The sequence below is a fragment of the Enoplosus armatus genome (assembly GCF_043641665.1).
Source record: "Enoplosus armatus isolate fEnoArm2 chromosome 15 unlocalized genomic scaffold, fEnoArm2.hap1 SUPER_15_unloc_1, whole genome shotgun sequence".
NCBI classification, from domain to species: Eukaryota; Metazoa; Chordata; class Actinopteri; order Centrarchiformes; family Enoplosidae; genus Enoplosus; species Enoplosus armatus.
In genome coordinates, this window is record NW_027261189.1 from 51,611 (window position 1) to 76,864 (window position 25,254).

Below are 25,254 nucleotides of genomic sequence, written 5' to 3' on the forward strand. Positions count from 1 at the left end.
TAAAGCCCAGCCTGTGTGTGTGTGTGTAATGCTGCACATGTAATCTAGGAAGCTTGCTAAAGCTTTGAGAGATTACATCTTCACATCCAGGTCAGCCGGCAGCTCATATTTCTTTAATATAAAGGTGTTGAGATAACACTAATACAAAATCTCAGGCTCCTGGTCTCAGTGGGAGTCGATACAGTGTCCTTGGTCAGTGACAGACCGCACATGAAGGTGTCAAATTTTTCTAATAAAGCTTTGGCTTCCATACAAAACCTGGCTTTAACGGAGCAGGATCAGGCTAGATCCAGCAGATATTTGGTGCTGTAGCGGCTCTTTTGGCCGTCTCAGTGGAAAAGTAGAGCTACCTCCAGAGGGCTTTAAGTTCCAGCTGGACTCGGTATGAGCTCAATGTGTGTGTGTTAGAGGACACACACAGAGACTCAAGGGGATTGAGACAATTAGGGACAGGATGGAAATCTTTCTTTGTCCCAGAGGATTTTACCCCTCCTAACTCCATCCCCTCCTCCAACCCACACACACCCACACACACACACCCACACACACACACCCACACACACACACACACACACACACACAAAAACACAGAGTGTAGACTCACCAGGTTTTTGAAGAGCGCAGTGAGCTCCTTGGTGAAGACGGAGAACTTGAGGAAAGCTGAACCCAGATCAGGATCATCTCTGTACACGCAGTTTTCTCCAAATTTCTCCAGAGCCTGAGTGTACTGCTCCTCGTTCTCTACATGGGCTAGAAACACACACACACGACACACACACACACACAGGTCAGCTTTGACAGGTAGAAGGAATCAAACTATGGTCTTTCACTCTCTGATTGTTCGGTCAAAAAATCAATCACTGGCTATTAATAATGTATGGTAGTCTTTCAGTGAACAAAGATCCACTTTTCCGAATCGTCAAACCTTCCACTACAGTTCAGAGTTTTCCCAAAGAGCTGGTTTGCTGAGCTGCTGCCAACATCTGATTAGACCACTTGTCTGTAGTTTTCCCAATTTTTTTCCCCCCGACATGCTGCTCTGATTAATTGGTGCAGAGCATAAATACAATGTGATCGATCAATCACCTGCTGAGCTGAATCATCTCGTCATCCCCTTATCAATGTAGTTATTATGACTTTTGTAATGAACAATCACCTCATTAAAAGACCTTTGCTGTGAGACGTCCTGTAGTGCTGCCGCTTGTTTTCTAATATTATATTTCATCACAGCAGAGGTGCTCTTTATTTCAGGCGCCTTCACTAAACGCTGCAATTTTCTCATTCAGCTTTGCACATGATTCACTGAGGATGAACAATAATACAAACTAACTGATGAACAGAACAACAGAAAACATCATTAGAGATGAGACCTTATGAGAGAGGCAGGAATCTTGTTATGTTTTTGCTTTGGATCAACTAGCACTCCTGACTAGCGCTGAAACATCTTTTAATTGATTAGTAAGTCAACAGAAAGTTATTCAGCAACCATTTTGAATCATTATTTAAGTCATTTTTAAGCAAAAAACGCAAAATGTTCTTCGGTTCCAGCTTCTGCAGTGAGAGGAAAAGCTGCTTTTCTCCGTTTTATATCATTGTAAAGTAAATATCGTTGGGCTGTTAGTTAAACAAGACAAGCAGTGGACTCTGGGAAAATTTACAAATTAAACAATTTAACAATAAACAATTGCAAATGAAAATAGTTGTTAGTTGTCGTCCTACTTCTGACAATAAAAAAAAGAACAGAAACAAAGTAAAGATGGAGGTGAAGGAGGTAAGTGAAGGGGTTATCATTTTTTTTTATCTTACATTGACTTTTATCCAAAGTTTTGATGGCTATGATCTTCTAAAAATCTCTACTTCCATCAGCTGTGATTTGACACACATATTTTCATCCTTCTCCACCCTCATCTGTATTTTGTCATTATTTTGCTTGTTCTTTTAAGCGACAAGAAACACCAGGGGTAAAAGAATATTTTTTTAATGATTGTACTGACAGAGATGATAACGACACCCATAGGGAGAAACGAGTGGCAGCAAAGAAAATGTTAAGCCAAAGGTGGACAGGAAGAAGAAAAGAAAAGTACACCGAGTTGGCCCCCAAACTAAATAAACCCCCAGTTAGTTACCAGCCAGGGGGAAACCCATAAACTAGCCGTGACCAAAGTCCTTGCGTGTCAACCTAATCTACCACGGGGTTAGGCCTAGATGATTCCACTTAATACACTTCACGCCAGACTAGGCAGCTGATAACAGCTAATGCCACTGGGACAACGGTGGAGCGAGGGATGGAGCACCGGGGACTGTTGCTATGACGACACTCACTAAGAGACGTGACAAAGAAAGAGGGAGGTTTTGAGTGAAGGACTAGAGGAAAAAAAGGGAGAGGAGGGGTGTGTAAAATTATGAGGATGTACGCTAAAAAGACACCTGCTTCAACATCATGACTCAGCTTTTTATCTTCCAAACACACACGCACACACTGATAGATAACAGACACAGGTGCACAGATGTGGCAGGTTTATAGGTGAAGCTGCAGAGATATCCGTCATGTTATAAAAAGGGGAAAGCGCTACCTGCTGACCTCCTCACATCACACAAATCTAATTTAAGCCACCAAATATCAACTGATGCAACAGGTGAGCTGCACGATGAAGACTATAATGAGACTCAGTGTTAACTAATAGTATAAAGTACCTGAGATGGTGGTTTTGGTACCACTTTTTTAAAAAAACTTATCAATAATTTAGTCTATTTAATGTTGTTTAATTGCTTGTTTTGCCCGACCAACAGTCCAAAACCCACTTCACAATAATATAAACCAGAGAGAAGCACCAAATCTCCGCATATGAAAAGCTTATACTATTACTTAAATGATTATTCAATTATTGAAACGAGTTGGCAATTAACCTTCTGTTGATCAAATAAATGATTCATTGTTTTAGTAATAGTCTTGTTTTTCAAAATGTACATTACCTGAAATTTGTGCTTGAACATTTCTAAAATACATACAGATGTTTTGACAGTAGAGACATATTGTTTTAATTGATAAGAGGCTGGTGACATCTCTGAATACAGAAAGAAAAAGTTTATGACCAAAATCTGCAAAAGAAAACACACCCCATCATTTCATTATCATTTAGTGGACTCGAGGACTCCTAACAATTAGAGATGATTCGTCGATCAACAATTCATCAACAACTTTTTTGAACATTTATGAATCGTTTAAATTGTTCTTAAGATAAATTAACTGGCTTCGGCTTCTCAAGCATAACTACATAATAATCCCTTTGCAGTGGTTGCAGCCCAATTAAAAACAGCTTCTGGTTCAAAGCAGTGAAATGTGTCGTACAGAGATATAATAAACTTCAATCACTGTCATGTGTCAGACACCAGCCCTCACCACACACCCGCAGCCTACTGTTTCCACATCAGCTCCAGCTGTTTGGCTCTGCCAGGCTCTGAGCGGGCCGGGCGGTGGCCTGCCGTTGTTTTTGAAGTGGCACACAAGAGCTCTGAGTGCCGTTATTCAGCACCAACAAACCCCCCTGGGCTGCTTAGTAAGTACATGTGTATTTGCTGATGCAGGCTACAGTACAGAGCAGCTTTGAACCTCAAAGGACTGCATGACACACTCAAGTAACGTGGAGGGGAAAGGAACCGAAAGAAGTGAGACACGAGGAAAGAGGCAGCCTTTTCTATAGTTTACACTGTAAACAAAACCTGCTAATTCACTGCTGCCCTGCACATGTTGCCTAAACATTTCCAATACAGTAAGCTGGTGTTCAGGGGCTTCTTAAAGAAACACAGGCTTTTTTAAGAGAGTCACTCTTAAAAACTATGCCCTCCTCTGAAATGATAACTTTTGTCAATGTTACATGTCTCTTATTAACCCTGAACATCCTCTATTGTAGCATCTGGATGCTGAAATGACCAAGATCTGTGGTTCCAGACCTTTTTAGCTTGTGACCCCTTAAAACAAAGCAATTTCTACTTGCGACCCCTCATCATCAATACAATAAAAACAGCAAAAGATTAGAGGAACATCTTAAAAAATATGGAATATTTTATTGCTTTTCTTTCTCCCTCATGAGCCCTCAAATATATCTTGCGAAGCATAAAACAAAGTTCTTATTTTACAAATGTTACTTTGGTTCATCTTCCCAGTGTGCCTCGCCTTTCAGAAAATAACTAATTAAGAGTTTCACTAGAATCTGGGAGCTTGCCAACTAATTGGTGCTTAAATAAAAGTGGAACCCTGTAGACAGTCATTGTGAATAAGCCAAAGCCAAAAAGTATCCGTGCACTATCACAAGAAACTAAGATGACTGGAGAAGACTATGAAGCCTACTGCATGTTAAATATATGTGGGATAAATATACAGGTATGTGCCTAGTTAGAGTGACCACAATCTGGGCCACTTTCAATGTGATATTCCAAAATACAGTGATTAATATTCCTCAGTGAACTTGTCTTCCTTAATTGTCATTACGAATTGCGTTTACATCTACCTAAGATCCGAACACAATGCGAATCAGACTACCTCCAGATGTGGTCACGCAGATCCAATCACATTCCGATAACGACGCATTTACACCTTGCATTAACATGCATTTTAACATGGATAATGTGTCCGGATCGCATTTTGATACCAGGTGTAAATGGGGTGTCTGACTTATGGTACAACAATAAAATACTGGGTGTTCAAGCTCCCCAGCTGTTCCTTTGGGGGTCTGGATCAAGGTAGTGTATATCTTTCCTTTCCTCCCTATTAACCTCACTGTAGCATTTTGGGAGCCTTTGAACCATTTCGCTTTGAAAACCACCATCATCTGTATTTATTTGATGCTGCTACTACAATTACTACTACATTTGACAACCCCCCCTCTAAAAAAAAAAATGCTTGAAAAGGTAGCATGTCAGTAAGTGGTGTGTGTGTGTGTGTGTGTGTGTGTGTGTGTGTGTGTGTGTGTGTGTGTGTGTGTGTGTGTGTGTGTGTGTGTGTGTGTGTGTGTGCGCGTCAGGAAACGATGACCTTGTGTTTACTGGAGGCCATGACACAGTTGAACACACACAAATAGCCTGCTAATTCCCAGTTGTGTACAACATTCTTTACTGTATCTTCCCTCTCAAACACACACACAGAAAAAAAAGGCGTCTGCTGAGGATTATCTAACATTCCAAAGGCTTGTTTTACAGCTTCTTCTATCTCTCACACACAGACACAGACACACACACACACACACACACACACACACACACACACACACACACACACACACACAGACACACACAGACACACACAGACACACACAGACACACAGAGGGTTTAATCACCAGATAGCAGGCTGGCCTCTGCTTCCTTTCACCGTCTCTCCCACACTCATTCCCTTACACTCGGCTCCATCAGGCCTGGTCGGCTGACGCTCTGACACTCACTAATACAATGTGCGGCCGACCTCAGATCAATTCCATATCTCTCTACGGACTTTGTGAAAACAACACTGGCCACATGTTAACAAAAGGGCCACCAGCACAGAGAGAAGGGAGTGTAGTTAACTTTTTACATGCCGTAGACAGAGACCAAGATTTATAGGACGTGTGAAAGACAAATAAAAGGGGAAAAAAAGAGGATAATATTAAAAAGCAACAGTTTGATATTTTAGGGAATACACTTATTCGCTTTTTTGCTGAGAGTTACAGTAGGGTAAAATACCCAAATTTGTTCGTCTCGGCAGGCTACAAATCCCTTATCGAATCTTTCATTCACAATCTCTCACAGTCTTCTTCCTCACCAGGACGTCAGTGCTCCAGCCAAGAAATGGTCCGGCACATGATCCCCTATAAAACCTCAACTTTCTGTTTTTAAACTTCATTTTTAGGAACAAGATATAATATGTTAATTAGGGAGCTTTAGAGGTGCTAGTGGGCAGTTTTCTTTACTTTCGACAGAGCTAGGCTAGCTGTTTCCACCTGCTTCCAGTCTTTATGCTAAGCAAAGCGGCTCCTGGCTGCTACTGCATATGTACCATGCAGACTTCAGAGTGGTATCAATCTTCTCATCTAACTCTCAGAAAGAAAGCAAATAAGCGTATTTCCCAAAATGTCAAACATTCCTTTAAATGAAGAACTTGTATACATAGAGATGGCTGTCTTCTATTTTCATTACACTTTCTTTTTGAGTCTTCCTCCTCCTTTATTTCAGTGTCTCTTCAGGTGTTTTTCCCTCAGACATACATCCAGTTTAATTACATTAGGGCTTGTGGGAGTCTCACTTTCGTGGTTACTTGGCAGCCAGGAGAGAAATGTGTAAGTGTGTGTGTGTGTGCGTGCGTGCGTGCGTGCGTGCAGGAGTGACCCGAAGGATAAGGCCAGATCAGACATCATCAAATTCAGCGTTTTCCTGATGCAACATGGGGCTGAGTGCTGCATTATTCAGGAGCTCCATCCTATAGGTACAACAGCAGGAACACAGCGCTCACTCGTCTGCCTCGAGTCGTTATCTGTTCAGCAGCTTTGGCAGGTCTGTCCTAGCAGCTCTGCTCCATCAGCTGCAGGTTCTTCAGGGGTTTGAGATGCTGCTGCTGGTTTATTCATCAAAACCCACAAGCTGACAACCCGTCAGGTCCCTGCGGCAACAAGGGGCCCTCTCGCTCATCTATACAGCTCTCCCTGTATTTTTCTTCCTCACCTCTTTCACTCTAGTTTCCTCATCTTCTTCTTACTCTCTCTCTCTCTCTCTCTCTCTCTCTCTCTTGCTAGCTTACATTGCTTGCTCAGCCTCTCTTCTTCTCTGCATGGTAACTCTTGTAATCTTTTCCTCACCATTCTGACCAAACCTCCATCTTCCCTTCGCCCTCTCCATCCACACCTCCTCATCATTACTATTCCTTGTGTCATAGCCAAAAATATCCTTGCGGGGTTTTTGGGCTCGACAGCCAGTCATTACAGGAGTGTATTCTCCGAGTGTTCAGGCAATCAGTGTTGAGTTCCCTGTTCCCTGTCTCATTATTCAGGCAACATCCCAGCACCCACTCTGAAGAACATTAATAAAACTGTGTGCTTTCTCTCTTCTCTAAGATGGCAGGCATTTGCTTTAGAAACTGTAACACAACTGCTTGTCTACATGTCACCATCTACAGTTAGGGTATGTTTACTTTCTGAGATCCAATTTAGTATTTATCTTACCTGCATATATTCATATTTTTAAGATATGGAGAAACTGTCATTGATATTATTTCTTTAGAAATATTCATGCCCAGACATTACAAACTGTTCACTGCAACTTGATTAAATCAGCAGTTAACAGTGTGTTTGCAAGTTTTAGTGCCTCACTACTTAACATTTATACTGACCATTTTCACATGCATAATACACAGTTCATAAGTAATTTAACTGCTAGATTGAACTGAAAAGTCTAAACTGAATTCACTCATACTGACTGACTGATGTTACTTCAATCCAAATAAAAGCAGACGCAATGTGTGATGGATTATATAACTCTGATAAGTACACTAATTGATTTTGTGATCATACAGAAATGAATGGAAATCAGAGGATTCATAGAAGAAATAATTAATTCCAAATGTATGAAAAACAGCAGCAGCTTGGTTTACAAAATGGTTTGTTGTTGTTGATGTTCATAATTTCTTTGTTTTGACCACTTGGGGGCAAAAAAAACTATAAAAACAACGCTGATGTTATATTAACACCGTATAAAGTGATGAAGGTGAACTTGTTTGCAAAACAGTTGCTTATTTACATGTCCAGCAGATATGGAGGAACATAACAACGTCCTTCCAGCTCTGTTTCAAGCTGAAACGCTCTGTAGAGCTGAAGAGAACAGCTGAGGTAGTAATTCTCTGTGGGGTCATCTGTAAGATTTCACATTATACATCGCTATTTGATCCTTTGTTAATGTAAAAATATCGATTAGTGCAGCTTTAAGTATACAGTATTTGTCGTTAATGGACTAAAACAGCAGACTCTAATCTATAATTGAAACTACATGTCTCTGTCTCATGTTGTAGACACAGGCATGACACAGAGGGCTTCATGGAGCAAGGTGACCTCAGTCAATGCGAGCTTCCTTGAAAGAACTGTAAATAACAGCATTCCCAGACAAAACAGTGTTTCTATTGTAAACATTGATAGAAATCTGGACAAGCTTCACAATTTAAGCTTAAAGGCAAAAAGGTTGATTTGCTTCATCCAGACAATCTCGTTCATAATGAAAACAAACTGCAACTGTCTGAAACACCTGCAGTTCTCAGATCTGTGTACCCTGCTGCACTAACCACACAGATTCAAATGAAGGTAATTTATCGACAACAAGGGCATTTATTTTGGCAGCTGAACAGCGAGAGAAACCTGAACAAGTTAATCTTCTACATGTGCACCTGCAAACACACACATAGTATCAGTCTTTCATGTCATGGGATGACAAAACAGAGGTTCAGAGTCTGGCAGCCACAAAAAGGCAAGATGTTTATGTGTAAATGCATGTTTAACAGTGAGGTGAAGTGAGAACATGAGTGTGTCCATGCCTCAGCACCCACACACAAACACACTGTGCGCCCCTCCCCAGCTGTTCCTTTGGGGGTCTGGATCAGACAGCTGTCCCTCTAGTCTGAACAGAGCTCACACTGTTCTGAAAAAGACATGCTCAGCACATTGTTCAGAGGTCTCTCTCCCTCTCTCTCTCAGCGGGGTTCTGTCAGGCTGGCCAAACAAAAGACACTGGAAACACCCAACACTGGCACAGCCAGCCACAGTGAGCATGGTAATAACACACTCACACTCACACTCACTCACTCACTCAAAGGCAGTGGATCAAATGCTTTAGGGATCCAATTAATAATCAGTTTCATTTTCAATCTATTGTGCATTTTTTGGATTAAACTAATTATCCTGAGTGAAACAATGTAAAAGAGAATAAAACACAAACGTCATTAAAGATACTACACCTCAATGTGATGTCATGATCCAGCAGCCACAAAACCTCACATGCTTCATTTTTTTTATATCAAAGAGAAATACAGTATGAAATGATAATATATGCAATAAAAATAACGATTAGTTAACTTATCATTTCAACGCCAAAAGGGCTCTCATCATAACATTGAACTTGAAAGCATCTTCTAAAAAGGTTTCTGGCTGAAGTGACAGTGGTAAGATGAGGAAATGAAAACATAAAGGACAGACAGGAGGACTCACCGAGACCGGACGTGTAGATGGCCTTCACAGACTTCTTCATCTTGTACAGAACACTGCGGTCCACATCCAGAGCCTGGACAGACAGACAGACAGACACACAAAGACGTTATCACTCAAGTTAGAGTAGATTTATTACTTTATTGTATTTTGTGGTCATTGTGTATATGGTGAGATATTGTTTAGCCTGCATGATGTTTAGTGATATTTGTCTGTTATTCCACCTGACACAAGATTCAGAGGGCATTACCCCATAAGCTGAGCGTCCTATAAACAAGGTGTGAAACTGTACAACAGAGTGCACAAAATAACGGGAACACCTGACTATATAACTCACTCAGAGAATCCGAATGAATTGCCATTTCATTTCACTTCAGTCATTCAGAGGTATCGAGCAATTATTATCATTCTGATGCAACAGCTCTGCAGTAACACAATACATCACCTTGTAAAGTTGATACTGTTCAGACTGTTGATTCAACTCTGCTGTCATTTTTGAGGTCGCAGTCTGTTGCTGCACTGAGTTGAATTATATTGTTTGGTGTTGCTGCGCCCCGGCTGCAGGTAATGAATTATTCAAGGCAAAGCTAAGAATAGACCTGAGCTCCCTCATCAGTTAATGTGTGTGTGTCTGTGTCTGTGTGTGTGTGTGTTTATCAGTATAATAGCTTGTAGAACAAGAGCAGTGAGCATCTGAGGTCCCTTACATGAAGGACAATTTCCCAGAGTTGTGTATACACGGGCACACACATACACACACTAAGCTATGAAAAACCATAATCATACACACTTTCACATGCATTGAGCCCAGACTCACACACCAACCAGAACACACACTGCAAGTCCAGCTGAGACAATGCAGCACTGTACCAGTGATGAGTGAGGGAGCCTCTTGGGATGAGGGGGATTTGGGGAAATGAGTTTTTAGGGGCTTTATTAAGTACGTCCGCCCAACCGGGCCAAAGCTGGCGCCACTTTTCCCTGCCCTGCTCCCCGTCTGACTGACACATATCAGATACCCTGGACCCTCTGAAAACAAAACACACAATGGCTCCCATTCAGCTGCAACACACACACACACACCACACACCACACACCACACACCACACACACACACACACACACACACACACACACACACACACAGTCCTCTTTGCAACACCATCAGATGTGATGACAAAATTTATTAAATCCATAAATCGGTGCTGTATTAATATCTGAAATATGAGCGGTTTGCTATTGCAAAATGGAAGAACTGCTCAGCACTTAGTTTTCCCCAGAGTCACATTTCACACACACACACACACACACACACACACACACACTTGCGAATACACACAAAAAGAACAGAGAGAAAGACAGAAGTGACTTTGAAGGGAAAATTACATAAATTAGAGTCACTGGTAGAGGCAGAATAAAAGAACACAGACTGAGAGAAAAGACACGGACACTGTGCCTTTTCACTCCTCTCTCAGTGGTGGCTCATAGGAGCCACCTATGAAGTGTGGCAAAGGAGACCCAGTCAGCCTGGTGGGGTATACAGTTACATTGGACGACTCAGTGAAGAGGAAAGATAATAGGGGGAGGAGGGCTAATGAAGGCAAACCTAACGAAAGAGTTGTCTGATCAAGCAAAGACCACATCTGTCCTCTTACATTTATTTGTATTTCAACGAGGAGTAGTTGTACAAAGTTGATGATATGTCCCCTCTGCAAAATTTGTGTCCATTTTGACAGAATGGCTTGGACACAGTGCTGATTTATCACCTTCTGCAAGGTTACACACAGCATTTATAGTAGTGCCCTTTTTTATTATCACATTTCTATGAAACATTAGGCTAATTAAGCTTCAGGGTAAACGAGCAGTGGCGCTACATCACACGGGCCACATATTTAATGGCTGAAGTGAATGTTTTAACAGTCATCTAGTAACTACATTTACAATATAAGATGCCCCAGGATATACAAGGTGGGAAAAGTAGAGACAAACTAATCAGTCACAATCAGCTGCTAATGTGTGAGAAAAGAAAATTCACAGCAGCAATTCAGACACGAGGAAGTTAGTTTGATAATCACTATCAGGACACACATTTTACCCAATGGGCCATTTTGACGTTCAGCCAGCTGTATCTGCCTTTATTACCTTCATACCATTAACACAGATTTTGACATTGATCGCAAAATATGTTGTTGCGTTGTTTATTAAGCAGCATAAGTTACAGTCTCATTCACACTAAGTCCTGATCTCAAGCTGAAACAAGCAGAACAAACAACTTAAAACAAAGGCAGTACTTGGTTATAGTAACACATGCTAAAAATAAAATCTGATGTCTTTTACCAAGGGAACTGTGCAAATTAAAAGAAGCCGACCAGAACCTACTTGTTCCTCTGAGTAAAAGTAGGACTTACAGTGCTGTGGTTTTAGTTCCTTCAACTCCTGTTAAATGACTCATCCGTTGCATATGCCATTATCCCATTAGCTCTGTCTGGCTCAGACAGACTCCCCGACTGCAGCTCAGACCCCACACAGCCACGCGTGTGTTAAACAGGTATTTTCAAAACAAACGCAGAGACAAAGAGTACAGCTGTTCTACAGACTACTATCTCTGTCTACACCGCCAAACCAGGCAAGCCGATGCCACCTTGGGCTCTGTTCAGTACTCAGAGTGAAAGCCTTGAGAGCAATTACAGCGTTTCTTCCTGTGAGACAATAGAAACCTTGACAGTGGATCTGCGTTCAACATGAGGTGTATGATTTTAGGGCTCAAAAAATACTGAAGGAAAAAAACCAAAAAAACCCATAAACTGTTTCAGTATTGCATGAAGCAATTTCAAAATGAGCCCGTAAAACATAGTTGAAACTGTCCTTTATTTATTGATTATTTGGTGCTGTGAATGTGTTTGGTGTGGAGGATGTGAGGTCAAACAAGGGTGAGCAACTGAAGTCAAAGCATGTAACAGCATTAACAGCTGAGTGGTGCACAGAATCAATCAGACACCAGACTGTGCATTTAATTCATAATTTATAATAAGAGAGCTGCAGAATTGTGTCAAGATACGTTTGACACAGTACTTGAACTGTAATGCAGATGGCTGTCTGTGCTAACATTTTGGTTAAATGCGTGTCATATATTCCTGTAGTTAAGTATCACAACTTCATAAAATCTGTGCAACTTCATGCACTCTGACCAACTCCGCTGGGCTCCCTGGCAGGAGCGTTAATGTTTTCGTGGAGGAAGACAAGCCAAATGGACAAGAGATTTATAGCAATCTGTTCACTTTGTGAATGAAGCTTTTGGTGCATATGCTGCATCACCACAGTCAGATGGCAGCTATGTGTTCTGCTCTTGTATCATGTAACTGGTAATGTAACTTCATTGGTTGGTTCACATTCAGATAACCTTGCTTTCCATTTAACCTCAAAGTATCACAACCACAAGCAGCCTTGTGACCCAAAATGTGTCTGCTCAATTTTCCCCAAACAGGTTCTGGGAAGCTCCTGCGTATGAGTGTGCTGAACCATGTTAATATGAAGCAGGCTTGTGTTAAAATAGAGCATGTCATAATGTTATCTGCATCTACAATCAAAAATGTCACTAAATCTGCTTGATTTTTGGTGTGTGTGTGATGCACATCATTGTCCCACAATGCACAAAGGACAGCTGCCAAAAATGTACAAAATTGAAGATAGTAGTGAAACTGCTCCTGGAAGAGTTTAATAAAACAGTATCATATTTTATTTTATTTTATCATATTTCCTGCGAGTATAAACACTTTGTTAAAGTGACTACAACACTCTGCTGGCACATTGGTAGATCTAAGCCCCTCCACATAATGCCAGTAATCAGCCTGTGAATCAGTCTGACCGAGCCGAAGCCTTACACGCACATCAACATGGACATCACAGCCTACCAAGGTCTCCCTCTCACACACACACGCACACACAAATCAGGCAGTATCACGCTCCAGCAGACCCTTTCAATCTGCAAAGAGTGGTCTGACAGAGAAAGGGGTGAGACAAGTGGGGGACGGACAGGCGGGGGTAATAAACCAATCCCAGCTGAACACAACAAAAACACTGCTCTAAATCACACACACACACACACACACACACACACACACACACACTTCAATCACTTTCACACATTTCCAGTCTGATGTGCTCTCCAGGGTTGAGCAAAGTGACTCCTCTCCAAGCACCAGGCCACCCTATGTGTGAGCCCTCTTGTTTGTAGCAAAGGCCGCTCTAAAATTAGATATTTTAACCCCCCCCCCCAAAAAAAAACCTATTCACAGCGAGAGGGGAATTCCACTGCCGTGTAGCGTTCAAACAGCACAGGATCAGCGCTGAATCCTCGCACAATAGACCCGGCCTCCGAGCCTGGAGCTGCTTCACAAGCACACTTCATCTGACATTACTGCAATGTCAGCATTTTCCCTCTCCTGATAGGAGCTCACGGTAAACCGAGAGGCTCTTTTCACCCTTCCCGCCGCTGACCTACCGTTTTCCGGCCTGAGCAGGAGGAGGAACACAAACTGAATTGAATTAATCCCCGTCTTAATGCATGGCATCATCATCGCCATCATCATCATCATTGTGATTACAATCGGGCACCATCTGCTACCAGCCAATCTACAGAGACGAGCACAACACTGCTGGGTCATGGGGGTCGTTGCCAAGGTGATCCATTCACTTATGGTCGTGCATTTCCTGAATAGTAGAGTAACGTGTGTCAGGTTACTGATCTCTGTGAGCACAGTACAGATAATATCTAATGTGTGTGCATGGACAGATAGAGAGGGAAAGAAGATACCGTAAACCTAATTAATGTTGCTCAGATAGGATAGGAGGATGCTCAGATAGATTACAGTAGGACAATCTTTCCATCCTGAGAATAACAGTTTGGTTGATCTGAAATAGATCTACTTTAAAAAGATATTAGTCCAGATATTAATAAAATGTGAATTAAAGAAAGAAAGAAGTAAATCCTGAAGAGATTTCTCTCTCCCTGGCTTCATAAACACCTCCTCTCGGCCTAGAAGTTTCCACAACCACCTTCGGGAAAAAGAAAGAAAAACGCCATAAACAGACAAGAGCCCCAAATTAGGTGACTAACTTCTGTATAAACTAGCATTTTGACTGCTGTCACGAGGCAAAGCTCAGCTGGGTTAGCACAAAGTTCAACTACGAGGGCCCAAACCAGAGCGAATGAATGTGCTTGGCCCTGCATTTGCAGAGGTCTTCAAAACAAAAAGTCTTCTCATACTGCAGACATTGTCTATTTTCTGAGCTTTTCACATCAAAATGAAACCTTGAAAGTTGCATTATACGGCTACAACCCAAGAAGAATGCAAAGCTAATTATGGACCAAACAAGGTCGGGAAATTAGTTTTGGATGGGTTTCCCAAAAAGTGCACTTCCCTGTTACTTGTTTAGTGCAACGCTACCAAAATACAGGCAAGACTGATAAGGTAACAGTTTTAATTAAATTCATAATCATTGGTGAATCTGCTGAGTACTTTTTTGATTCATCAATCAATTGTTCAGTCTATGAACAATCTAAAAATAGTGAAAAATGTTCCCAGAGTCCTAGGTGAGGTCTTCAACATGCTTGTTTTGTCTGAACAATTGTTCTAAACTCAAAAGATATTTCAGCTTACTATCAAACAATCAAAATCATCATTTCAGCTCTAGAGTGAATCTGGTCTTCCTCAAAGACAAAAGGCTGTTTTAAGCGCTCCAAGCACTGAGACTAATATGTAAGCTTCTGTGAACAAAAAGCTCACTTGAAAACAGGGGGACAGGCAGGAGGGTGAAACGCCGCTGACTACTAGGAAATTGAGTCCAGCTAACAAGCCTGTTGTATGGTAATGCTCTCCACTTCTTCCTCCGCTGTCTGAAGAAGAAAGACATTCCTGGATGATTGCATGCTGGAATGACTGACAGACAAGACAGAGACCCAGCCCCATTGTTCCTGCCGACTAACTATCTGCTGATGACAGCATGTCTGCTTGGCAAGACGCTGTCCCGCTTTTCTCAGAGGCCCCATCACCATACAGCACACACACAAATGTCCAATTTAATAAAACACAATCCAAGCAATCCTCCCCGTCTGTAGTATTGCTATCGTCATCACCACACACTTCTTTAAAGCTGACACACACACACCTGGGTTCTGTCTGGTGTCTCTTTATAACTTGTCCACCAACCTTGCCTAACCCTTTAAGCCCCCCCCCCCCCCCCCCCGACAGTCATGCGAGGAAACAGTCTACCACATACTGTGGAAATCAGGCAATAAGACAGCTGCAGTCTGGGATGTAATTATCCAATTTATTTGGTGCATGTGTGGGTACAGTATCTGTGATGGCTGTGGTGGGTTGTAAACCATGTTTCATGAGAATAAACCCAAACAAACTTCACTCCTCAAAGAAACTACAACATCTAAGGAGTGTGTAAAATGGACTACTTCTTGTGTAACTTACACACACGCACACACGCACACACAGTAGGAACATAAATAAAAGCTCTGGTTTTATTGTGAAAATCATGGGCAAGACTTGACATCACGTTAATCATATTCATTTCACCACTGTGGTGTGGTCAGTCCACACTGTTTGGAAAAGCAGCAAAAAAAAGTGGATCTCTCAGCGAGACAGTACTAATCCATTTTCCTCTTTGATCAATTTCCAGATCAATAACTGCCACAGGCGGCGGCACATTCACAATATCCGTCCTTCACACATTAAGCATTACTCCACAATATTACAGATGAGCTGTGATATTTTCACAAAAAGCCAAATGACGCCTGAGTAAAAGCGGTGAACAAGTCTAACCACCAGCAGTACATCATATTATGATGAGTACTTAAGAGTCGGTTCAGTTCCCTTCTACAGTGGTTTGGCTGTAAGGGTGCAAAGTGTTTGTCAGATCGTCAAACAGCATCTGAACCCCCCCCCCCCCCCCCCCCACACACACACACACACACACACACACACACACACACACACACATCTTTCTGATATCAGAATTGCGTACAACAAGTTTAGTAACTTTCCGAAAATCAATAATGTGTCAAGCATGAGGTGTGAAAGTATGCAGGAATTGAATCTCTCAAGCGGTCTTCTTTATTCATTCTTCACAACTACTTCCACCACTTTTCCCATGCACAACCCGAGTGCAACAGCATATGTACCTTTGAGGGGAGACTGGTCTCTCCGTTATCATTTTTATGATTCATCACATCTTGCCCCCTCTAAACGAGGTCAGACGCTACTTCATAGCAAACAGCTCGTTTCAAGCACACCCCAGCCTTAAAGGCACAGTCCATAATTGAGGCTGTCAAGGTGGCCGCCCTCGCCTCCCCCTGCCTCCGCCACTTGCAACACAGCAGCAGCACATAGCATCACTGTTGGCTGTTAACGTGGAGGACACAGCATTTCATGCTGGTGTGAAATGTTGACGTAATCCACCACACTTCTGTTCTCCTATATACAGTGCATCCGGAAAGTATTCACAGCGCTTCACTTTTTCCACATTTTGTTATGTTGCAGCCTTATACCAAAATGGATTAAATTCATTTTTTTCCTCAAAATTCTACACACAACACCCCATAATGACAACGTGAAAAAAGTTTATTTGAGATTTTTGCAAATTTATTAAAAATAAAAAACCTGAGAAATCACATGTACATAAGTATTCACAGCCTTTGCTCAATACTTTGTTGATGCACCTTTGGCAGCAATTACAGCCTCAAGTCTTTTTGAATATGATGCCACAAGCTTGGCACACCTATCTTTGGGCAGTTTCACCCATTCCTCTTTGCAGCACCTCTCAAGCTCCATCAGGTTGGATGGGAAGCGTCGGTGCACAGCCATTTTCAGATCTCTCCAGAGATGTTCAATCGGATTCAAGTCTGGGCTCTGGCTGGGCCACTCAAGGACATTCACAGAGTTGTCCTGAAGCCACTCCTTTGATATCTTGGCTGTGTGCTTAGGGTCGTTGTCCTGCTGAAAGATAAACCGTCGCCCCAGTCTGAGGTCAAGAGCGCTCTGGAGCAGGTTTTCATCCAGGATGTCTCTGTACTTTGCTGCATTCATCTTTCCCTCTATCCTGACTAGTCTCCCAGTTCCTGCCGCTGAAAAACATCCCCACAGCATGATGCTGCCACCACCATGCTTCACTGTAGGGATGGTATTGGCCTGGTGATGAGCGGTGCCTGGTTTCCTCCAAACGTGACGCCTGGCATTCACACCAAAGAGTTCAATCTTTGTCTCATCAGACCAGAGAATTTTGTTTCTCATGGTCTGAGAGTCCTTCAGGTGCCTTTTGGCAAACTCCAGGCGGGCTGCTATGTGCCTTTTACTAAGGAGTGGCTTCCGTCTGGCCACTCTACCATACAGGCCTGATTGGTGGATTGCTGCAGAGATGGTTGTCCTTCTGGAAGGTTCTCCTCTCTCCACAGAGGAACTCTGGAGCTCTGACAGAGTGACCATCGGGTTCTTGGTCACCTCCCTGACTAAGGCCCTTCTCCCCCGATTACTCAGTTTAGATGGCCGGCCAGCTCTAGGAAGAGTCCTGGTGGTTCCGAACTTCTTCCACTTACGGATGATGGAGGCCACTGTGCTCATTGGGACCTTCAAAGCAGCAGAAATTTTTCTGTAACCTTCCCCAGATTTGTGCCTCGAGACAATCCTGTCTCGGAGGTCTACAGACAATTCCTTTGACTTCATGCTTGGTTTGTGCTCTGACATGCACTGTCAACTGTGGGACCTTATATAGACAGGTGTGTGCCTTTCCAAATCATGTCCAATCAACTGAATTTACCACAGGTGGACTCCAATTAAGCTGCAGAAACATCTCAAGGATGATCAGTGGAAACAGGATGCACCTGAGCTCAATTTTGAGCTTCATGGCAAAGGCTGTGAATACTTATGTACATGTGATTTCTTAGTTTTTTATTTTTAATAAATTTGCAAAAATTTCAAAAAAACTTTTTTCACATTGTCATTATGGGGTGTTGTGTGTAGAATTCTGAGGAAAAAAATTAATTTAATCCATTTTGGAATAAGGGTGTAACATAACAAAATGTGGAAAAAGTGAAGCGCCGTGAATACTTTCCGGATGCACTGTATCTGCCAACAGTTATGTTAGGTCACCTGAAAGCAATCTATGGAGAATTTCCCTGAAGAAAAATAAATAAAACATCATATCATTAGTAGGCAGTCTTGCCCGCTACATTACAGAGTGAGACTCGTCAGCTTTTCTGCAGGTGTGGCATCCAAGTGGTCGCCTGGTGTTGCATATGCACTGCTGGCCAGCTCTCGGCCAGACACAGAGCTGCTGTGTACAGCTCCACATGTGGTACAGTCAGGGTAAACACAGGAAGGGCGCTCTCTTTCTACCTCAACATCCACAGAGGAAGAGCTGTGACTCATTCAAAACATATGTCAAATATACAGTTCAACCCTGCAGGCATCAAAGAGAAGGCAGATCCCTGAGGAAGCGGTGCTCCAGTAAAGCTGTTCACTGCAGTACAATCCTTTTTTCTTTTTTTTTTTAAACAATTACATTTTAGCAGTTGTCTACTTAAGATAGCACCTCTGCAAGGCCGACTCTTTACTAAAGTCCATTCATCAGACCCAGAGGTACAAATCAACTGTAAATCTATCTGAAAACGCCCTTTCAAGTGTTTCATTCACAACTTTTCTCCATGCTGAGTGAGTAAAGTCAATATTTGGATAGAAGTGGGTTCCATCGAGCCAACCGCTAACAGGCCATGGTTGCAGGGTTTCTCTGTTCTCTCAGACAGCTGAGATGTGTGTAGTCAGCCTGCGCCGGGGAAGCATGGAAAACCCCAGCATGCAAGTTCAGTGGGAGTGTGGGACAGAGAGAAACGAAGGGGGAGGGTGCTTTTTACTATGTCATGAGACTTTCTGACACAAGCTCATTAAAACACACATGCTCTTTGGAGAAAAAGCAGATGTACACTCTGCACAACAAAGCTGAGAAAGCTATGAAAGAAAAGTAATGAAAATGTACACTGTAAGGCAATATCTGCCAGAGATGTGTCATAAACCTGAGAGAGACCAAAAACACTTTCAAAACAGATATTGAAACTTACTTTGTAGTAGCTCTGACCTCAAGATTTACCGCAAACAACAAGTCAGATATTACTTTTTTGGTTCCGTTTGTGTGCAGGTTTTTTCTGCCTGACTGCAAGTTATTCAAACATTTCATCTACCTACAAGCCTTCTGGTATTTTAGCAACGGGACACTTGGTGCTTTACAGCTCCTCAGTGAGCACTACAAAGACCACTGTTGGACCAAGGCCTCCACTGCCAGCTGCCAGAAATCACACTGGGATGACAACATCAACTGCAGTGCTTAAAGTGTTAGAGGAAACAAACTTTCATGTTAACTGCTGAGGAGTTGTTCAGGGTGTTTTATATTTTACAAGGTGAGAGAACTTTTGTTTCCGTTTGGTTTTCCCAGACGGCTATGCTGCCTCATGGTGATAATACTCCAGATGCAATGTTTTTTTTCCCCGTCTAGATTTATCAGAGCCCCAGCCGGTTTACTTGATCTCTTGTCATTGTTCTCATTTGAAGATTAGCATAAGTGAGGTTAAGTGAGGAATAAGAGCCTGAACAGGTCTACCACATATGTCAGGAGCCCTGAAACACATTGAATAATAATCACAGTGGAGACCTGATGGCGCCATGTTTAAAACCTGTTAAAATGGTCTCCCCGACTTTGAGGGGAGTCTTTAATGAAGTTCATAAACTAGCAGGAGACTGATAAAAAACAAGTTGGACAGAGGGGCTGGGAAATAAGGACCAAATGTGCTGCGCTTTGAGGGGAGAAAAAAAACACTCCTCTGACTTCACCTTAGAGTCTCTCTTTGGCTCTTTTCATATAGACGTATGTGTCAACCTGATGGTGTTGAAGCAGTAGCGCCAGAGGCAAAGTGCCCAACAGTTACCGCACAGTCCTACAGAGTGTGATGATTCCTGAGAGAGACAGAGGGAAAATGACCTGCTTTCTCCTGGAAAACGCTGCAGTAAAACACTACAGAGAGCATGACTGTGTGTGTGTGTGTGTGTGTGTGTGTGTGTGTGTGTGTGTGTGTTATTATGGGCTTGAGAGCACACTTCAGTCGCACAAAAAGAGACCTTCATTTCAAACAAACCTTTTGAACTCTGCTGCGAACTTACAACATGAAAAGAGTTTCACTTGACATAAACCCAGCCCCTCAATGAAACGAGGCAATCTGCAGGGTCTAAGACTTCAGGAGAACTTCACCAACAGTCTACAGATAAAACTTGCATGAGTAAAATTTGAGTGGGTTTAATTTCAAATATCAAAGTGTTTTCTGTGCTACAACTCTTCTAAGTTCTAAAGATGCTTCCTTTTGTGCAAAAGACAGAAGGCCATTTGGAATATTAAATAAATCATTACATGTAGCAAAATATAGGCTAAATTAAAATAATAATGAGCAAAATGTCTTGCAGTTTGGTTTCTAGTTTGGTCTAGTCAAAAGTGGGACCAAAGCTCCCTTGAGAGCCTCCAAGGAGTTCATGTTAAAACATTTCCCCAACAGCGAAGAAGTCTGGGTCTGTTCCCTGAGTGAAAATGACAACACAACTATGAGGATTCACCCCTCCCATCCCACGCTGGCCCCAAGCAGTGCCGAGTGGCCAGGACTACAAATCAATGGTGGAGTTCATTAATGAAGAGGCAAGGCCTGTCAAGGAACAATAGCCGTCAACAGGGGCCGTCTCAGAATATCTGGGCCAGGACACTCTGATGGATGAGATGAGCTTTAAGTTCCCATTTACCCCCAGTGCCCCTAGTGTCCAACCCCTAACCTCTGAGCAGCACAGGGGGCAGCCAGTCTCCCCTTTCACCTCAATCCCCTTCACCATGCTTGACTGAGAGTTTCATGATCATTTGTGCTCCAACAACCCTCCTCCAAACCAAACAGACCAGAACTGACAATGGCCAATCACATCACTCCCAAATCCTACCATCCATACTAGACGGTGTACAAGAGTAAAATCATCACATCCTGACAGTCAAAGCCCATCAGGGGATAAGAGAGATTGTGGCTTTGAATCGATTGGGACAGGAGTGTGACCTTCGCCCCTGGCAGATCCATGGGGAGGGCTGCTGCATAATAATGAGGGCCGGGACAGAGCCTGTCTCTGGATGATAACACAGACCCTGCTCTATTTGGCCCTGGAGGATGGGGAGACACCTCTTATTTCAAACAAAGAATCTGAATCTGAAAGTCAAAATCCTAGACTAGAGGTGTTCTGCGTGTGTCTGTTCAATGGGCCTTCTGAACCAAAGAAATTGCAGTTTTATTAATCGAATATAACATAATTACCATTCATTTCTTGGCATGTGAACAACATAAATTAAACAGTGGAAGGTGCCATAATAAATCAAGTTGTTGTTAACTAAACCCCGCCAGCCAAGGTAACTCAGCTCAAATGAGATGCCAGCGCTCCCAAATCATGTTGTGTTTGGGATCATTCAACTATACTCCTGCCAAGAACTCAAGTATATGCTAACAGTGCCGGGGCTCGATTATACATTTCTTTTGCACCCCTATCCAAGACCAAAACGATGACACTAACTTGCACCTTAACACAAATTAATCAGGAACAGCTAAATAGGAAACTCATGAAGAATTCTTTCCATAAATGAGTTCTCCATTTGGAAGAATGGATGTAGTTGGCTTTGCTTCAATGTACTTGGCCTACTCTGGTGCATTAACTACAGTAAGGCAAAGTCAAGGGCCGCTGAGGACAGCCGATGTAGAGTGAGGGTGAAGGGAGGTCACAGAACTCCAGTGATCCTGCCAGAAATCCCATTTCAATTATAGGAAGCATTAAGCTTCTTAGGTGGTATGCTGAAGACTGGCCAGAGTGGCTGGGGGTTTGGACTGCTCACTTGGGCCAGAGTGCACATATAGGCCATGTGTGCGTGAGAGCTCGCAGATCCATCCGTGTGTCTCTAAAGCTATTAGATGTGGATTGTCCCTGCATCGATAATCCTACTGTCTGAAGCCTTGTTAAAACTTTCCTCCAGGCCACCTGTTGCAGGGGGGCAGCTGTTGTCCCCCAGCCAGGCCACAGCCGTTCCCGCCAACCTTGCCTGGAATGGGGGGAGGCAGAATCAGGGCAGAAAAAGGCCAGGCCTTCCCTTGGCTCGGGAACTACTCCAGCATCAACACAAACTGGCAGAGTGACAGTCACGGAGAGTCACGAGAGCACACTTGCCTTCAGATGTTACCACATCAGCCATAAAATGTAGCACATTAAATGAGACATTTCAGCTCAAACAGTAGTAGAGAGCAAGTGTTTTGTTCAACAACCAGTTATATAAAGACAGAACACTGTAGCGACTGAGGCAGCTGGAAATTAAATGAGACATCATCATGTGTTAACAGAAGATAAGGGTTCATGGCAAGGTAAAGCATGTGCCCAAAACGACCGGTGGCTTGAGAATAAGCTTAGATGTGCTATAAAGAGATGAGAGACTACAGACGCTCATAGCAGTGAGCACTCATCAACTGCTTTTTTTAACATGAGTTCATTGAGAATCTATTTACTTTCTTCCAAGCCCCATTAACTTGTTGTACACAAAGATCAGGAAAGCTAGAGACAGTCCGTGAGAACCAGACTGAAGGCTGGCGTGGCCTGCATAGCTAGTGCCAACAGTTGCCATTCCCAGAGGTACTCCCTAATAATCTCTCATCAAACTGAAGCAGCAAGGCAGCGTGCCTTACGAGTACATAGCTGACATACCAGTGTGATGGACCTCTGTTGTATGAAATAAGAGCCAGATGGAAGACTAATGATGCTAGCCTTCAGGACTGAGTCACCCCAAGGCCCCCCTCAACACCAGTAATGGCCCATGAAAAGCTGACTTGGCTATAAATAGCGGTTATTCATCGGCAAAAAATGAATAAACTGGACAAAGGGATATGGAACAGAGGGAGAAGCCTAGTGGATGGGTGGGTTTCTGGCACTATATAAGGGTGGATATAGACCATGCAGCAGCTCTGTTTTCTCTCTAGGGATACAGGCCTACGATTAGTACAGTATTGTTGATGGTTATTCGGCGAAGCACAGGTTCCCAAATTGTTTCTTGGTCACAAACAGCTTCAACAATAATCAAGTTGCTTAAGATTATATACATAAAAATATGCAATTAGCCACTAATAAGAACCCATCAATGCCATGATCTCAAAAAACTAAACAATTTGTTTAATTTTTAATTTAATTAAATTTGTTAAACTTATCCATCAGTGACATTGTTTCTGGCTCAGTAACTTGGGCTGCAATTACAAAGAAATAGAAGGTGCCCTTTCGTTTCTCTAAAACACCCTTTTGGGTTACCTCTTTCTCTGATGGAAAAAGGGAAGGGAACTCAAAGGGGATCATGAACTGTCTCATTTCAAACTCAGTTAAAACTGTTTTTAAAGACACGGATGATCAGTTGCCTCTCATGAAGATTTTATGGCCCTTTGTATTGTATTACTGTTTTGTATGTTTTCTATTGAGCTGTGCGTATTTGTACAAACGCTACACTAGGGACGAGGGTTGCAAACTAGCTTAGATTATGAATGTGGTATTGGTTGATGCTATGTACTTCTCTGTGTAAAAATAAACATTAAGATATACAGGACTAGAGAGACAGGCATGCAGAGGACATCAAGTGCAGAACTTTTCTTATGGACCAGTCCAAATAACTTGGGGATATTTGTATTTCTGCAACAAAAACAGGGAATGTCCAAGACTGCATTACAAGCAAGCACTCAATCTGTCAAGCAACTGTAAATTACAAAGCAGCTGTAACGTCATGAAACATATTGTGTCTCTGTCTGAGCAACTATATGCAGCTGGCAGACTGATCAAAGGGCTACACTGCTGACAACACAAAAGCTTGTCTTGAATGTCAAGTAGTGATAGTAGTCTAGCAGCCACAAGCAATCTTCTGCAGTCTACTGTATGAGTCAGATCCATTCCATACACATTGTATTCAGCAACACTTTAAGAGGGCTGTTGATATAGTACAAAGTGATCCCAATAACTGATCCACTCTGCCAAAGAATGAATATACCATTAAATCTCTAAACACCTGCAACTACTCAGTGAGCTGTACGTGGAAACCATAATACTACACAAATACACACGTCTTCGTACCCGAGCTAGAAGTGGAAGCACTTGAGATTTGTTCTAGGAGACAACTGTATTGATTGCATCATTTTAGGAGTCTTTCTCTGCCTGCCAGGATTCAGTAACTGGGGCATAAAAACAGTCACAGATGCAAAAATAGACCTAAGATGACTACAATGTGTGCCAGTTTCTGGCCTCAGAGACATTCTCCAGACAGCCTCGCCAGTTTTTCTTGGGTGAGACAAAAGCACAGGGGCATTTTCAAGATCAATACTTAACACAGAGGTCAGTTCAGCCCTCGGGGCTGATGCCTCCTTCTAATGGAACCTGTGAGGTCATGTTTTTTTAACACAGAAAGTTTAGAACACAATTGGCTTTGTGTTATGGTGGTTTACCTCATGAAAACACTGTTGTTAAGCAACTGACTGAAGAAAAATGGATGTCACCTTCTCAAATATGGAGAATCATTTTGTGTATTCTGCATTTCAAATGTCACAAGAAAAGGCAAAATTTTACAAGATGCTGCATTTTTAAATGCATTAGCATATGTCACAACTCAATTACAGAGTTATGACAAAGGGTGACTCAAATGCACTAACTTCAAACCAGAAATTGATACTCTAGCACAAAGTATTTGACAACATGATTAATATCAGGAGTGGATCATAGTATTCCCAGTGTACCAGAGTAGTCACTACTTGCCATTCAGATTGTTTTGAATGAAACTTTGAAGGGAAAACCAGATACTATAGTTCTTATTTCTGAAAAGTCTGGACTTGCCAGAAGAAAGCAAACACAAGTGTGGAGGGAGAAAAGCCATGTTTTACAGGAGCACAAAGGGGGGTCATGACACAAA

General features: G+C 42.4%; 1 protein-coding gene across 1 annotated transcript in view; it reads right to left on the reverse strand.

Moving 5' to 3' along the window:
- LOC139307120 (arf-GAP with SH3 domain, ANK repeat and PH domain-containing protein 2-like) overlaps positions 1–25,254 on the reverse strand; it is a 56,202-nt gene that overhangs the window by 27,315 nt on the left and 3,633 nt on the right. The window contains exons 2-3 of the mRNA XM_070931005.1: positions 9,214–9,286; positions 605–750 (exon numbers count right to left, since the gene is read on the reverse strand). Of these exons, the coding sequence (XP_070787106.1) occupies positions 605–750; positions 9,214–9,286 (219 nt within the window). The remainder of the gene's footprint in view (positions 1–604; positions 751–9,213; positions 9,287–25,254) is intronic.